We start from the raw sequence: 12,573 nt of genomic DNA on the forward strand, positions 1-12,573 counted from the left end.
TTTAAATTCATAGATATTTTCATAGTGAAAACTTACTTTTATCAAAGTATTGATTCTATCTTGGTTCAGAGCCTGTGTGGACGTGGAGTAGAAGAAGTAGCCGATGTTTAAGTGGCAGTAGCAAGGCTGATTCTAGAAATCACAGCCTCTCTGTCTTGCAAGAATTCGAGCTCTCAGCTGAGAAAAGGCAGTAGCTGTATCTTACACTGCCTGTTGTAATGCAAGTGTGTAAGAGACATCTTCCTTCTGAATTAATGTAACATTCGGTGTTTTCCTTATGTTACGGGTAACCTCTAACTCTGTAGTAAAGAATTTACTTTCATTACCAGTCATAGGCAAGGTCATCAGTAGGTGACTTCAGGATAGTTTAGCTGATAACTTTTAATATCTTGTCCTAGCAAAATTTTCTAGGTATAAATCTGTGCAAGTGTTGAAAAATAAATGAGTAAAGCATTAGTTTTGGTCTGTTTCTTGAGATTTATTAAGATGGCTTTTTGAATATTAAAAACATATGGTTTCAGACTGTGGGATCTTTATTAATAAAAAACACCCTGATTGCTCCTCTATTCCCCGCTAGCTCCCAAAGACCCAGTTGAACTGGCACTAATGAGTATCACGGAAAGACCCAGGCTCTGTTAAGGCTGAGCTCTGTCGCAGAAATCTCCCTCCCAGCATAGGAGGGGCGTTGAGAGATGCTTGGGACGGGACAACGACAAAAGGATCTGTTGTTATATGGGTCTGCAGGGCTTTCCTGCTTCAACGCAGGGGTCACATCTGCTGTTACAGACTGCAGGTCTCGATAAAGACGGAGAGGGACTACACAGCTGCGCGGTGCTGGTGGGCTGCCGTGGAATTCTCTTCCCCCCTCAAATTCTTCATTAATATTTCCCTGGTGAAAGGACATTTGTTTAGACAATACCTTGCAGGAGGCAGCATCTGTCTGCAAGGACACAGAAGTTGTTAACTGTGCTAACCCAGCTGATTGTTAACACAGTTTGAAATAACATTGTTAGAACACACGATGCTCTTGAATCCTACTCTGAAGGTGTAGGAAAAGTGGAAGATGAGTGAGGTGAATCAGAGATGATTCTATTACAGGCTATAGTTTGACTAATGCAATTAAAACTCCATCAATTAGTTCACACGCTAGGAATACTTTAATTTCAAAATCAGACCTAGTTATCTGTACATGTAGTCTCTGTTAAAATTGCTTGCTAAATAATTTTCAAAACAGAGAATGAAATAGCAAAATACTACTCATTAGAATTTAAGCATATGAAGTAAATAGGAGATAGATAGCCACTGTATAGCTGCTGTAGCCTATCAGAACAAGAAGGTGTAAAGTCTATCTCTTTAAGTAAGTATTTTTCTCTAGCTTGTGGAAGTGTGTAATTCCCTAAATATATTTTGGTTAATAAATACTATTAGAAAGAATCATTAGGATACTAAAGAACTACAGAGATAAAACATGGCCAGCAATGCAGATTCAATGAGAGTTTCCAGCGTGAATCTTTTTTTCTTGTAGGCTGGTATGTCATAATGAGAAACTGTTATTTGAAATTACTTCTCTGTCAGTATGTAGCTTCAGGTGCTGCCTCAGAAGAGGGAGCCTGCAGGCACTGCTGTGTGAAAGGCTTTTCCTTTGAGCACATGACCTTCAATACCTATTGACTTAGATATAACTCTAATATCTCATGGAATTTAGTCATGCAGAGATTATATGGTGTGTGTATATATATATATATATATATTTAAATGCAAAATTAAAATCCACCATCTCTATAAAGTAATTTTCATTTAGATTTAGAATTTTCCATTAAAAAATGTGTTGGCTCACATTTTAATGACTTTTTTCCTAAGTGAAGCACCTTCTTGTAAACATGAGTAACCAGAAGAAAAATTACTTGAGAAGCTTTTCAGTTTACTGCCAAAATGTTTTCTGTGTTATGGTTGAGATCACTTCTTTCTTCATCTGCAGAAGACAAACAGCGTGCAGGGTGAGAGGTGATGAGAAAATGACAGCTTTGTCATAAGCTTCTAATTTTTGTTTTTATTTCTAAACTTAAAATAGTGGTCTAATGGATGAGTGCTGAGTGTGATTTCTGATTAAGGGAGCACAGCTTTTTAAATGATTCTGTATTTGTCTTCATGTGTCTTTAAAAAACAACAATTACAAAAAATTCCCAGCAAACAATAAAACAGATATTGAAGGGGAGCAGTGCATCAGCTGTAGTCATTCTGTTGTCCACTGGGACCTCTAGCAGGAATGCTTGTTTTCTGTATAAATGAAGCATTTAGGACTTCACTGTTTTACGTAACATTTTCTTGAATGATCTGAAAGGGGAAGTAGAAAGCATATTAATTACATCTGCAAGTGATACAAAGCTCGCAGCTGGAAGATTGGCAAGAAATATAAATGGATCTTGAGAGCAGCAATGTACAGGAATTTACAAAATTACAACAAATTTGGAAATGTGATCCAAATTGTAGACATGCTTTATGTAAAATTAGCTTAGTTAACGTTGAGCTTTACTCACACAGTAAGCAATGTCTATTTACCATCTTATCCGACCCAGTTAATTGGTTCTTACAGTACTCTGATCTTTAACCATTTCTGCTGAATCTTCCTAGGATTGTTTCCAGTTGGACTACTGTGGTTTTGGTGATGAAGGATGAATAACTATACTGTTTCTTGGTTTAGCTGCAAGTAACCAATATGTGGAAAAACTAATGTCTCCTTTTTTATGATTCCCACCCCCCCATTCCATTTTAATAGAATTGTGTCCTAATCAGTGCTACAATTTACATTTCTGTCCAAAATTCAGAATCCTTGGATCTAAAATTCTGACGTATTATACATCTGCTCCAGTGTCAGTTTGCTTTCCAGTTCGGGATTCCAGCAGGACTTCAGATTAAAACTGTCCTGAAACTTCATTTTCTTTACGTTGTTTCACAAATGGCTCATGCTTTGCCTCAATGCTTTGAAATGAGACAGCTCTGGCTGCCCTTATGCCTTATCAGGCTTTTTACAGGGGTGAATGCCAATCTGCTGTAATTTGCTCAGATAACGGTGTTACTATTGTTAGTTCTAGCATTTCTGTTTGTTAAATAGGCGGCGTAATAGCGCAGTGTCACAAACAATTTCATGTTTGAAGAAACAGCCTAGGAAGGCTTTTTGGTGTGCTTTGCATTACATTTTATATGAAGGAAGCAAAACAAAACTGCATATCAAATATCACATTACTTTTAGTTAATTAGGGCTGTATCTAAATGTCTCATGTTTCTCTGCGCTGAGGTGCTGGAGGTGGCTGCAATAATGTAGCCAGGATAATCAGCTCCTACAGCTATCCTAAATTAAGATTAGATGACTGAGGGAAGGGAGTGGGGACGATACAGAAGGATATTTGTTTTATAGAACCTTTAAGTTTTTCTTTGTGGTCAATATGTAAGCGGCTGCCTAATAAATTTAAGCCTCCTGGTGATGGGCTTGCTTTGCCAACCTTTTGTGGACCTACTAAACTGGTCCACAGGTCACAACGTGTAAGACACAGAAAGCAGCACAGTGAAGCTTAATGTAAGAAAATATGCAGCAGTCAATTGCTTTATATAAAAGACTGAATTAAAGACTAAAGACTGATTGTGCTGGCCTTTGAAATGGACACCTAAAAAGATGGCAAACCAAATTCTCTGAGCGCCTGTAGCAGCGCGGCAGATCCGTCCATCGTCTCACGTCTCCGCAGGCCGCTGTGCATGTCTTGCTCTGCTCTTTGCAGCATGACCTTCCCCCTCTGCGTTTTAAGAATTCATCAAAAAACGTAGCGTGTCCGGAAGCCTGGTTTGATTTATTTCAACGTATCAGCTTTTGTAAGAACAAGGACATCGTTTTTTTCCTTATGGATTTTCAGAAGTCCTTTCATGGCAGAGGTCCATGAAGCTGGGGATGTGTTTTGCAGTTTCAAAACTCCACGTTGCGCTAGTACTATTGGTTTATGTAAAACGTTTAAGAAAGAGGCCGAACTGGTGTTTGTTTATAATTACAGTTGCTTTTGAAATGTCTGCTGTGTGTTTGGCATTATTTTGACTCCGAGTGCAACCAGATTTTCAGCTGAAAACTATTGTTATCACTTTAATCTGTGTTGGGAGCATTCATATTTTACAGTCTTGTGCTGAGTAAACTGTGGTTTGGTCAATGTGTATTTGTCCTGTTGGAACGTATTTGTCTATACCGTATCTCAGCTATTTATATCAAAAACGTAAGACAAAAAGATGTACTCTTCCTGCTATTTCCTCCACAGTATAAGTTGAAGATTGTGTTGCTTTTTATCTGTGCTACTGTGCTTCTTTATCTCTGCAACTAGTATTAAAGTGTGTCATGAATTCTTTATCCATTTAGTGCGGTGATGGCTTGCAAGTGATGAAAAACAGTTTCCTTTACGCAATTGTCCATCTTTGTTAATGCTGTCAAACAGCAAGTGTGATATCCAGGGAATACACGTCACTCTGTGGGTTACTGATAATGTAATCTAATTTCCAAAAATAAAATAGATGCATCTTTTCCTCCATAGCCATCAGATGTATATAAGCTGAAGGAAAACAATACATTAGAGACAGTACATGTGAATTTGGAGGAAAGATCAGTGGCTAATTTGAAATAAAACTCTGGGTTTGACACGTTTTCTGATCAATTAACCTTGCTGGAAAGCTCAAGATGGTATCATGTGTTGTTGCAGAGACCTCCACAGATAAAATATCTAAGCTGAAGGAGTGTTGTTTGTTTCAAACAATGCCTTGAAAATCTATATGAGCAATTCTTACAAGGCCTTTTTCGTCAAACCTTTACGTATAGTAGTTGTAAAATTAGCTTTTGAAAAGGTGTTAACAAATGCTACACGTTTTTTTTCGGATATCTTTTATTTCGTTGTTTATCTTGTCCTCCCAAGTAAAGTAAACTAAAGTGAGGAGAAAAAATTAATGAAATGTCATTTCTAATTTTAATAGGTGAAGTACCACAAGACAGACTGAACTCTTCCCTGGCATGTACCACTAACATTTATATTATTTTTAAGATGTTATTGCCATGTATGAAAGTTGAAAAGATGAGTAATAGTTCTATTCATTGGGAAATACCACAACAGTTATTTTAGTCCTTTTAATTACAAAATGTGAGAGAATACCCCTTTTCCTTCCATGTACCTTTCACCAGCTCAATGTTTCTGCAGGCATTGCCAGTCAAAGTCAAGTCCTTTTGATGCCTGTAACCTGAAAGGTCTGATTCTGTTGTAGTTAAAGCTGACCAAAGTCTGGGCTGTGTCATCCCACCCTCTCTGCTTTTCTCTGGGTCAGTTCCCTCAACTAGTGTTTTGTTAAGCTGGGCAAATGGTGTTGCTGCTGGAGGTGGAGAAGTGTCAGAAAAGCCCCTATGGCTTCTGTAGGCTCTGTTGGCTGTGGCAGTGTACCTTAAGGTAGTTCAGATTCCTCGTCATTTACCCACTCCAGAGCCCCGAAATCAGCTCCTACACTTCATGTTTTCATCTCCTATGATAATGTGTGCAACCGTGTTCAAGCAACCTTAGTGTCTTCCTTCTTCAGTGTCTTCCTTCTTCAGCTGCCTCAAACTCTGGCATTGAACATTTTTTTATATCCTTATATCTTCACCTAACTTCGTATATTTATAGCTAAGCTGATACTGTTTTGTGTGTATGGCTTGAACTATTCCTCTTTTAACATAATAGAAACAACAGTTTTCTGTTTCTGCCAAACCAGGCAGAACAAATCTTTTCAGACCTCTTGTATATCCTGTATAACTTCCCTATTGGTGAAGAAATGCAACTATTCATTATAGATCCTGTCCTTTAGTGTCATTGAATTATTGAGGCTACCTATTTGATTGAAGGACTCCTTTTATATGTAAGAACTTGCTGTCTGAGCCTTGAAGGGGGAAACTAGTTGCGGATTAGTTTTCATCCATCAGGAACATGCAACCATTATAGAGAGGTATTTGTAGTGCTACTTTAAATCAAAGGTAATTAACGTTGATTTGTTTTATTAGTAATGCTTATGGGGTTATATTGCTGCTGTAGGTACCAGGCTAGGCAGCAAGTTACATCAACTAGTTAATGGGGCAGATGGGAAGAAAATATTAGCGGTACCATTAGGTTTTCTGTTCCTGTGGTTCTGCATTACATCAAAAATGCTTTTTATATAAAACGTGGGGTTACACCTTTGTACTACTGACTCCTCTGATCTGTACAAGAGGACATAAACCACTCCATTACAGATGTTCAAACCTGAAACTCCCAGAGTTTGCAGCAGGGCTTTTTGGTTTGCATTTCTTCTATTTGTTTGCGTATTTTGGCATGTGATTCACTGTAGGACTATCAAAAAGCAGACGTGGTGATACTGCAGAACAGAATAAGGACAGGTGTCAAATGGACATCCTTCAACTACAGATTAAGGCAAAAAAACAGCAAATTGATCCTCAAATCTATGTATACTGTACATGGTGAGTTAGCCCTACTTATTTTCTGGCTACCCTAGCATTGTAAAAGACTCACAGTAGATGTTCACTCTACTGATTACCTCCTGATTGCATGCAACAGGTACACTGTCTATGTACTCCAATGCTCCGGCTAACCTGTGTGAAAAAAAAAGGTCGTAGGTAGGCGCTGGGTAGAGACTCGAACTCTTGTGGGTTACTCTGAGCAGTATTTATTGTAGAAGATTCACAGGAACAGCAGCGTTGGGTCACCTCCTCAGAGAGTGACAATCATACAGCAGTATAACTAGTCATTATATAGGGTTCTAACAGGTATTATGCAACTAAACAAAATTTATCACTGTCTATCACTGTCGATATCTATCACTGTCGATATCCTCAGGTTCCTTCCGTTCCAGTGGTCTGCGGGTTCCACTTCTTCTTTCTTGGCAAGTACAGAACGACAGGTCATCAGGTCGCAGGGCTGGCTTCTTTTGAAGTTCCACCTGTCTCATTTGTTATCCATAGTTCACCAGTCTAGCATAGAAATCAGCAACCCTAAGAATAGCATTTATCAATGTCTTAACTAAGGGTACAAAGCAAGCATAAGGTAACCACGCTCGTGGTTCTGGGTAAGGACTATACAGGGGACAAGCTGAGACTTTCAGCCTTAGCAGCACAGCTTATAACACTGATATAGGCCTAAAATCCTAATTTCCTATTTTCCTACAACACTGTGTTCTTACCTAGGAAAACACCAAAGGTGTCAATTGAAAGCAATAGATCCAGTAACTTTGTTTACAATTCAGAAGATGCTTAAAGGGCTTTTGGATTCACAGTATCACAGTATGTTTGGGATTGGAAGGGACCTCAAAAGATCATCTAGTCCAATCCCCCTGCTGGAGCAGGAACGCCCAGGTGAGGTCGCACAGGAACATGTCCAGGCAGGTTTTGAATGTCTGCAGAGAAGGAGACTCCACAACCTCCCTGGGCAGCCTGTTCCAGTGCTCTGTCACCTTCACTGAGAAGAAGTTTCTTCTCATATTTAAGTGGAACCTCTTGTGTTCCAGCTTGATCCCATTACCCCTTGTCCTATCATTGTTTGCCACCGAGAAGAGCCTGGCTCCATCCTCATGGCACTCACCCTTTATATATTTATAAACATTAATGAGGTCCCCCCTTAGTCTCCTCTTCTCCAAATTAAAGAGACCCAGCTCCCTCAGCCTTTCTTCATTCCTTTCTTCATTCCTTCCTATTAGAGCTTCCTCTCATCAGCTAAAACAACTGCTCAAACATATTCCACTATTCTTGTGATGAACTTTTTCTATCAGTTTTAACTAGAAGACTGTAAAGTATTTCTTATTAAGTACGTATTCAAGTTTGCTGAAGTGATGTTTTGTGATGTTTCAAGTAGAGGTGAAGTAACTCGTCCTTTCCTTGTGTCCTAGTTTAGGCTTGGATCTCTGAAGCTGCAGAAGGTTTCAAGTCCAGCAGAGGTGGTTAAGGAGCTGATCGGCTACTGCCTGGACTGCCTGGGAAGGCTGCGGGCGAGAAATGAGCATCTGCAAAAAGAAAACGAAAGGCTTTTCAGCGACTGGAGTGATGTGGAGAAGCGGTAAGTTTAAAAGTGAGTCAAGTCTTGAGGAGATCACAATTACTTATGCTGTCAGCACAGGCTTTACTGATGACTTCTGAAGTCGTATACAGAAAGAAGCAGACAAATTTTTCTTCTCTGGACAAAGTTTTGCCTCCAGTTATCTATAGCTCATGTAGTTGTAGATCTCGTCCCTGTGTCAAAGATGCAACTGGTATTACAACCTTTGCAATTAAAACTGGTTTTAGCTTTATAAAGTAGGAAAAAATATTACCTGTTTTCTGTGGAATCCTCTCCAGTTTCTTCAGGAAGCCTTTTCCTTTCCATTTGCCCAGGAAAGTGGTGGAGTCACCTTCCCTGGAGGGGTTTAACAGACTTGTAGATGAGGTTCTTAGGGACATGGTTTAGTGGGTGACTTGACAGTGTTAGGTTAGTGGTTAGACTCGATAATCATAAAGGTCTTTGCCAACCAAAACAATTCTATGATTATTTTCTGTAATTCTTAGGACTAGCAATTTAAATTATTCACATTTTTTGAATGAGAAATAAGTTGCAATTGCTTTAATCTCATTGCTTTGTCAAAACAACCAGAATTGGAAGATGAGTGTGTTGTTATGAGAAAAAGTACCATTATTTTGCAAGATATTTTTATAATTGCCATTGAATTTATAATTCAAATTGTCTGATACTGCACTGTGTAGGGAACTTATCTGTGCTTGTGTCAGTTAGCATAAAACACCTAGAACATATAAGTCAGAGATTTATCTTTTTTTCTATAACTTTACCTGAAAAATCACACTTAGGAAGTTTTATGAAAGAATGTAGCTAATTGGCTTTAATTTACCTTGAAAAAGAGAGCTAACTTTTGGGAGGAGTTTGTTTCAGTTTCCCTCTCATTAAAATGAGTAACAGTTTCTCCTGACAATCTCCTTGACAAGCTTATGGCCTTCCTAAGTAGTGTTTTACTGCTGAGCAGTTTATTGAACAATAGCGTATTGTATAACCAGTATGCTGTACTGCATTACACGCTGATGTGTAATAGGCATTAGTGCTTGTATCAATTTCCATGGTGGTGTGGCACTTTTACAGAGGAACCCCGAAGAAAAAAGTCACAGTTGCCTTGACAGCCTCTGCTCTCAGAAGCAGTATATTCAAGCTTGGAAAGCTGCTGTTTTTCTTTTATATGTTTATATTTTTGAAGAGCTGAAACATGATTTTTTAAAATAAATGCTTAAAGGAGAATAAAAATAATTTTCATCCAAACAGTGTTGGTTTTTCATGTTTTTGTCATTGTTTTTATTTTGTTTTAATTCTTTTGGCTGTAGCGCAGTCTGCTTTGCTGTTTGTCTTTGCCATTTCGGCTCCAAGTGCTGGGCCTAGTTTGTTGTGAGTTTCCTGGAGCTGAACAAAAGCTTTGCCTGTCTTTGTTCAGTAGACAGGATTTGGGACTTCTTCACATTCTGTATCACTCACGCTGAGTGGTGAAACATCAAATATACAGCACGTGATGTGGAGAATTGTGCTCCCTCTTCACCTGAAGCTAAGGAGCATCAGGTCCAGAGTTTCAGTCCCTGTAGTTCCCTTTGCTTAAAACTCTACCTTTTCAGGACCTGGTTAGAATTAAAATATAGCACACAGACTTCCAAGAGCTGATTTTGTTCAGTTTAAGCATAGGGCACAGGATGGAATAATTCAATCATACCCTTTTTGTTTCCCTACTTAAATTTTCTTGACGATCGTGAAGGTTTTGTGAGCTCAGCTGAGCAGCTTTGCCCTGTAGCTCTCTTGAGGTTGTAAGCTCATTCTGCTTTCCATTTAGTCTGTAAAATGACAAGTTTCCTTCAGGAGGCTAAATCGGCCTCGTGAGCCATCCCTTGGCTTGAATCCCAGCTCTCCTGCTGCTGGTGGCCTCGATGTACGTGGGTGTCCTCTCAGCTGTGAGCAGCCAGCGTGGTGGCAGCCCCGTGCTGGGGACAGGGGCATCTCCTGCCACTTCCCTCTGCAGTTCATCTTCACGTAAAGGCAAAAGGCAGGAGCAGGGCAAAAATCCCGTTTAAGAGAAATCCCCTGCATCGTCAAATTGCCAAATTACTTATGTACTATAGTCCAAACTGTGTGGCCTGTGAGGTGTTGAGAGTGTTTCTGCTAGAACCTATAACTCCCTTTATTTCCATCTTCTTGCTTATTGTGATGACTTAAGTGTAGGATTTTACCTGGCTGAATGTTTCCCTGCTTTTAGGAATTGACCCATGTGTAGCTGACATCAGCATGAGAGTTGTTGGCTGGCTGTACTCTTCAGCACTTGATCTAAAAACATAAAATAGAAACTACTAAGACACTCTCTGGCAAGATCCAAATAGAGAGACTATAGAAATTTTCAAAGAGATTATTCTGAAAATGCTGCAAGTGGCTGCCTGGCTGGGAGTGTGTGTGTGTGCAAACTTCGGGGATGGATGAGTTAAGATATCAAAGCAGGAATAGCTGTTGTTTTCATTTAAGATGGTAAGTGCAAAGTAATAATCTGTAGCAAAAAAAATCCTTGGCCAATAAAACACAAATTAAATTTCTGATATGGGTGTGGCATGTATTTTGTATCAAACATCTAAAATCAGTGTAGAAACGCCAAAATCAAAATAACAGCTAATTTATGTTGTGGTCAACTGTAGTGACAGGATATTTAAACCACAAACAGCTTATAAAAATGCAGGCTAGGTAGTTTGGTGCTTGAAACTGTTTCTTCAGCATTAGCTTATCAAGATTCAATACCATTGCCAATGTTGGGGGAAGGGTGAATCTGAAATATAATAGATCCTTCTGCAAGGCCAGTAATTATCTCAGAGCACTGAGAACAAGAATAAACAGCAGAGAAGTTGAATTTTTTCTTTATAGTACTGGAACATGGAAAACATATAAGTGCCGCTCAGTTCCACAGTTCACGTTAACCTCTGTGAGCATGTGTGATTGCTCTACGTTTGGGCAGCACTTAAGAAATGGACAGTTACCTTATTTTCTCAGTTACTAATCATAACCATTCCTAATAGTAGCTGCTTTCTGTAGGCCGTGCAAGCTATGGATGGCCCTCAGTTTGGGCATGTCTGGCACATTAAAAGCATTGCACTTAAATAACAGAGAGATCTAAGAGTATAGAAACTGGAAAGCACATGCAAATAAGACACACATCACTCTAGCCATTAACTTCCGTTTATTTTCATTGTACTTGAAAGCTGTATTTGAGGAGAGCTTGCTGCTTTATTTGGCCTGGGGAGATGGTGTTTTACTGAGACAAATCACAAGCATGTGACGGATTGCAGTGCAAGGTTGTGTTTGTGACTGACGAGGTATTGGAGCCAGCTTTCCTTAGTGGTCACGTAATTCAGGTGATGCATGGCTGAGTGAATCCTAAAGGCTCTGCAGAGCTTCATCCAGAGCCACCCCCCACACACATACATTCTGCATAATTAATGCATCCCTATTCCCAAGCAGCCAAGGACTCGGGCTTTTTACTCTTCCATTTTTTAACTTGCAAATATAACATTAGTGTAATACTGTTTTACACTAATTGAATGTTATGTGAAATTAATGTCGTGTCTGGAGAATGTATTTATATATGGATTACTTTAAACAACAGGACAAAAATCAAAAAAGGTGTTCATGTAAATGAAAGCAATCATATACGATTAGCTGATGGCATACTACTAATTGATTTTGCCTACAGGGAACAGTTAATATTCTAATCTATGCATGTAATCAGTATGTATATTTCAATGTGCTAATATTTTGCCCCAGGGGCTGAAGAAATTGGCTAGTATTGCAATAGGCTCCTGTACTGTGCTTCTTAAGGTCCAGGCAGCATCAGATTTACTTCATTGAGAGGTTGGAGTTATATGGATTTTCATCAGTGGATGTCTTATATGACACCTCTTTGGCCAAATCAGTGAAATGTCTCACTGTAACTAAAGCAGCCTCAGCTGCTCTGACACTAACCAGTCCATTGGCAAAATAAAAGCACAGTAGTAAGCACTTTCTTTAGTTAGTATTGTTTTCTGTGTGGGAAAGGGGGCTTTTCTGTAGAGTTTGATACAGACAGAATTACCATATTTTATACAAAATCCTTGTTTTCTATTTTTATGTGTACAGACAAATTTAGTTTCAAGCATGTAAATGGCAATTTACCCAACAGCTATTTTTTAAAAAAATCCATGTTTTAAGGGCTGAATTCTACTTGATAAGTGGGCAGCAATTACTGTCCTTACCCTCCTTCCGTAAGCTGGTCAAGGCACTGCTGGACCCTGTGTTAAGGTTTATGATTCTTTGTGAATTGTCAATTTGTTGCCCATTAAACAGTTAACTTTCTTTTTGTAGGTGGAAAGTCTCCTGGTAGTTGATTAGTACGTATGATCTTTCATTTAGGAATTATTGAAGCGATCTATATGGAAATGATGTTCTGCTATTTGCATTTAAATTAGATGAATTATTTATCAACTATCAAGCATATCCCTAAAGC

At 38.9% G+C, this 12,573-nt stretch overlaps 1 protein-coding gene across 6 annotated transcripts in view; it reads left to right on the forward strand.

Moving 5' to 3' along the window:
• Nucleotides 1-12,573, forward strand: part of XRCC4 (X-ray repair cross complementing 4) — a 188,131-nt gene that overhangs the window by 74,733 nt on the left and 100,825 nt on the right. For all 6 annotated transcript variants that reach the window (XM_065046459.1, XM_065046463.1, XM_065046464.1 and 3 more), the window contains one exon: nt 7,924-8,090. In XM_065046459.1, the coding sequence (XP_064902531.1) occupies nt 7,924-8,090 (167 nt within the window). The remainder of the gene's footprint in view (nt 1-7,923; nt 8,091-12,573) is intronic.

Source organism: Columba livia, chromosome Z (genome assembly GCF_036013475.1).
Source record: "Columba livia isolate bColLiv1 breed racing homer chromosome Z, bColLiv1.pat.W.v2, whole genome shotgun sequence".
Classification (NCBI taxonomy): domain Eukaryota; kingdom Metazoa; phylum Chordata; class Aves; order Columbiformes; family Columbidae; genus Columba; species Columba livia.